At 32.6% G+C, this 3,421-nt stretch overlaps 1 protein-coding gene across 1 annotated transcript; it reads left to right on the forward strand.

The window, feature by feature from the left end:
• Positions 1–1,140: 1,140 nt before the first annotated feature.
• Positions 1,141–2,698, forward strand: LOC130625708 (kappa-type opioid receptor-like). The gene has a single exon (XM_057440810.1). It carries the CDS (start codon positions 1,454–1,456, stop codon positions 2,519–2,521), a length of 1,068 nt encoding a protein of 355 aa, XP_057296793.1. The 5' UTR covers positions 1,141–1,453; the 3' UTR covers positions 2,522–2,698.
• The last annotated feature ends 723 nt before the right edge of the window (positions 2,699–3,421 follow it).

Genomic DNA, 3,421 nt, shown 5'->3' on the forward strand with positions numbered 1-3,421 from the left:
AAGAAGAACTACTTTGTTTATCCCTAACATACTGCCTGGCAATGAGCGCTGGAGCGCGGATCGAATCCCGCATATTTCAAAAAAGAATATCTTGCCATTTTTTATGAATTGTTAGGTTACATTTACGTTTTTCTCAAAATGTCATATTGTGACGTGCCTTATTCTGGAATAGGTTTTTTTACAAAACTAATGAAAAGTGACGAAAGGACATTTTACACTTTGAAACGTTATGAAACACAGTTTTTAACAATTACAATACTGTGTTAGATCATGAATATTACAACGTGATTGGATGAAGTGATTTTTATTTTAAAATCATATTTTTGTTGGGAAATGGTAAGAAAAAAGATTGGTCCGTGACGACAGGACGTCATGGAAATACAGCCTTTTTGCATTGTCCTTTTTCTTCAAATTCCATGAAATTTACAACTTCGAACATTAAAAGTATCCTTTTTTTCTTAATCTCGAAGCTATGTGCCCAATCATATAATAGTTTAAGCGCCATCTTTAGTTTAAGCGCCAACATTGGATTACACAATGGCGTAACATTTATTGTCAGTGTGACGAAATGATGTGATGGAAGAAAACTATGAAATAATTTTTTTTTACAGTCGTTATGTTTATTTTTAAAATAAACGCTTGTGGATGTAATTTTTTAGCTCTAACCACGACACTTTAAAGCAAAATTTTAGTGGATTTTCATGTTAGTATTACAAAAAATTGACAAAAATGGCAGCTCTTTGAAATCAAGGCATACTCCCATTTTACAAAGGTATAAAATATACCTAATATAAAAAAACATTACATTAACAAAGATGTGCTCATCGTCGATAATCAGTTTCTGAATTTGCTCATAACAGACCAATGTTTGAAAATATTGGGAGATTTAAAAAACTTACGTCACCATTTTTGTGACGGAAGGACACAGTAACATAAGGAAGTATAAAAAGCACCATAAGCGTTCATCATAGGGGTGCAATGAATTAAAACCACTGCCAAAGTTATCATTTACTAATTTTAATGACTTACTTTGACAAAATTTTAGTTAATCCAAATTTAACATACATTGTCCCTTCGTCACGACATTAGAATAAACCTAATAAAAATAGACGAGGCACGTTTTAAGTTATTTCCATCCAGGTTTGCTTAATGGAAACTGCGATGCAAGGAAAGACTACCTAAACATCGCCCACTACGCTATCACGTTTGAGAAACGATAAACCTTCCATAATGACGCCAATTTAGATTTATAGCGGGTGATATTTTCTGCTGACTAATAGGTTATTATTTTTAATTGATTTCAATATTCCTAATCGTTTTCTATTGCTATTCTTTTCTTAAAAGGTTAATGTTACCAGCTTTAATATTTGAATAGAATACAGATTTTTAAAATAATTGAAGATATCATAAAACGTAGAACAGCCACGGAATCAGAATCAGACGTGAGCATAAAATGAACATCAAATGCGAAGAAGAAATTAATTTGAATATAAATAACACAGTGTATTTAAATAAGTTATCAAACAGACAATTCTTTCCACCCGCAGTGCAAGTGGTTGTTACAATATGTTATGTTTCTTTATATACAGTAAATTTAGTTGGTAATGTTTCCATATGGATGGCTATACGTTCTCGAAAGACACTTCAAACACCAATGAATTATCTTCTGCTAAACTTATCACTCGCGCATATCATTTCAGGAAGTAACATTATCTTCTTTGCTTTTGTAACAGACACAGGCTCGTTGGCTAATTCACAAACTAGCCTGAACGCTCTATGTAGTTACACCGAAGGTTTATGCGTCTACTTCATCAGTGCTGGTGTTTATTTGTTTACGTTGTGCGCGATTAGTGTCAACAGATATGTTGTCATTAAGTATCCAACACGTCACGAACTTCGTATGAAAAAGAAAGGGATTATCATATACAGTTTTTTAGCATGGCTTTTATGTATTGGTTTCATTATTCCTTCCATTATTTCATTTCGCTATGACAGACACATTAAATTGTGTGAACGCAATTGGAGATATATTAGTCATCCACTTGTTTACAGGATATCAATTCTCCTAATTTCTATTTTCCTGCCGTTAACATGTCTTATTATTTCATTTGGTGCAATCTTGTGGAAACGTTTTCATAATGCTGATCTGTTAAATAACTGTGCAGTCAGAAACAAAAATTTACAGAGGGCAGAGAAACTTTTAGGCATATCTTTATTTACATTTTTATTAACTTGGTTTCCATTTTTTCTTTACTGGTTTCTACGGACTTTTAATTACTTCCATGGTTGTGATGGTTCTGTAAGTGCAATGAAATGGTCTCGCATTACATTATTGTTTTCAACAATAAATGGGGCAATAGACCCTATCATATATACTGTCGGAAATCATAATCTAAAAATGGCTATTTCGTACCAGATGGGAAAGCTTTTTCCTATCATTAGGCAAAGACGAGAGAATAATAATGTGCAAGAAAACGTAAATGGACAATGTGGTAAAACAGAATCTGTATCAATGACGTAGATCCGATTGACTCCTTATCTTTGTTTAAGTTTAACCTTAAACTGATGTAAAGAAGAGATGTGTCTCCGAATAAAGGCAAGCTTAAAGCTATAACTTTGTCGTTAGGGTTATATTTAATATCAAATATGTAAGGTATAATGTATGAGATTTTACCCAAAGAAAAAATAAATTCTTTATAATACAGTGATAAATTTCTTTTATTTTTGAGCTAAAATTTGCCAGGAGAACAAATATAATTTTTGTTATCACCGAGGAATCGGAATATTTCGGGACTCACCGCGCTCTTTGATAGGTTGTTCATTGCTTACGTGATCGGAAAATCCTTTCTTCTTAAATATCGTTCGTTCGTTCGTTCTTTCGTTCGTTTGTTTGTTCTTTATTAGCTTTTTTTTTAATTTTTGGCAATATACAATAAGCATTTTGTCACTGTTGCGTACAATTGGAACGCAAATTACCAAAAAAATACAGTCGTATGCTTTTAAGGAACCTTTAAGGAAGATATTAAAATTTCAAATTATTGAGGACCCTAGTTAGAGATGCAGCAGCTGACGTCAGCTATTTCGAGCCGTTTAAAGCCGCAAATTTGTAAGTGCAATGCAATGACTTCAGTATCTCGTTTACTAGTGATAACCATGTTGGAAAAGCACTGTTATTGCTGTGGGATACATGTTCTAGATTTTACCAACGACCTCATAACCACGGCACTGTGTTCACACACACACAGAAATGAAATTAAATTCAATTTTTTTCTTTCGGAAAAACACTTACACACATATTCGTTTTGTTAAACATGCAAATACGATTGAATCAATACAACTAAATCAATTTAAATAGATGATGTGAACTCTGTTTCGGGTGGATTGCTATTCTTAATTTAATTTAATACAACGAGGAATGTAA

The sequence above is a fragment of the Hydractinia symbiolongicarpus genome, chromosome 14, assembly GCF_029227915.1.
Source record: "Hydractinia symbiolongicarpus strain clone_291-10 chromosome 14, HSymV2.1, whole genome shotgun sequence".
Taxonomy (NCBI): domain Eukaryota; kingdom Metazoa; phylum Cnidaria; class Hydrozoa; order Anthoathecata; family Hydractiniidae; genus Hydractinia; species Hydractinia symbiolongicarpus.

Coding starts and splice junctions, on each gene's coding strand:
- LOC130625708 (XM_057440810.1), top strand. CDS start 1,454: ATGAACATCAAATGCGAAGAAGAAATTAATTTGAATATAAATAACACA.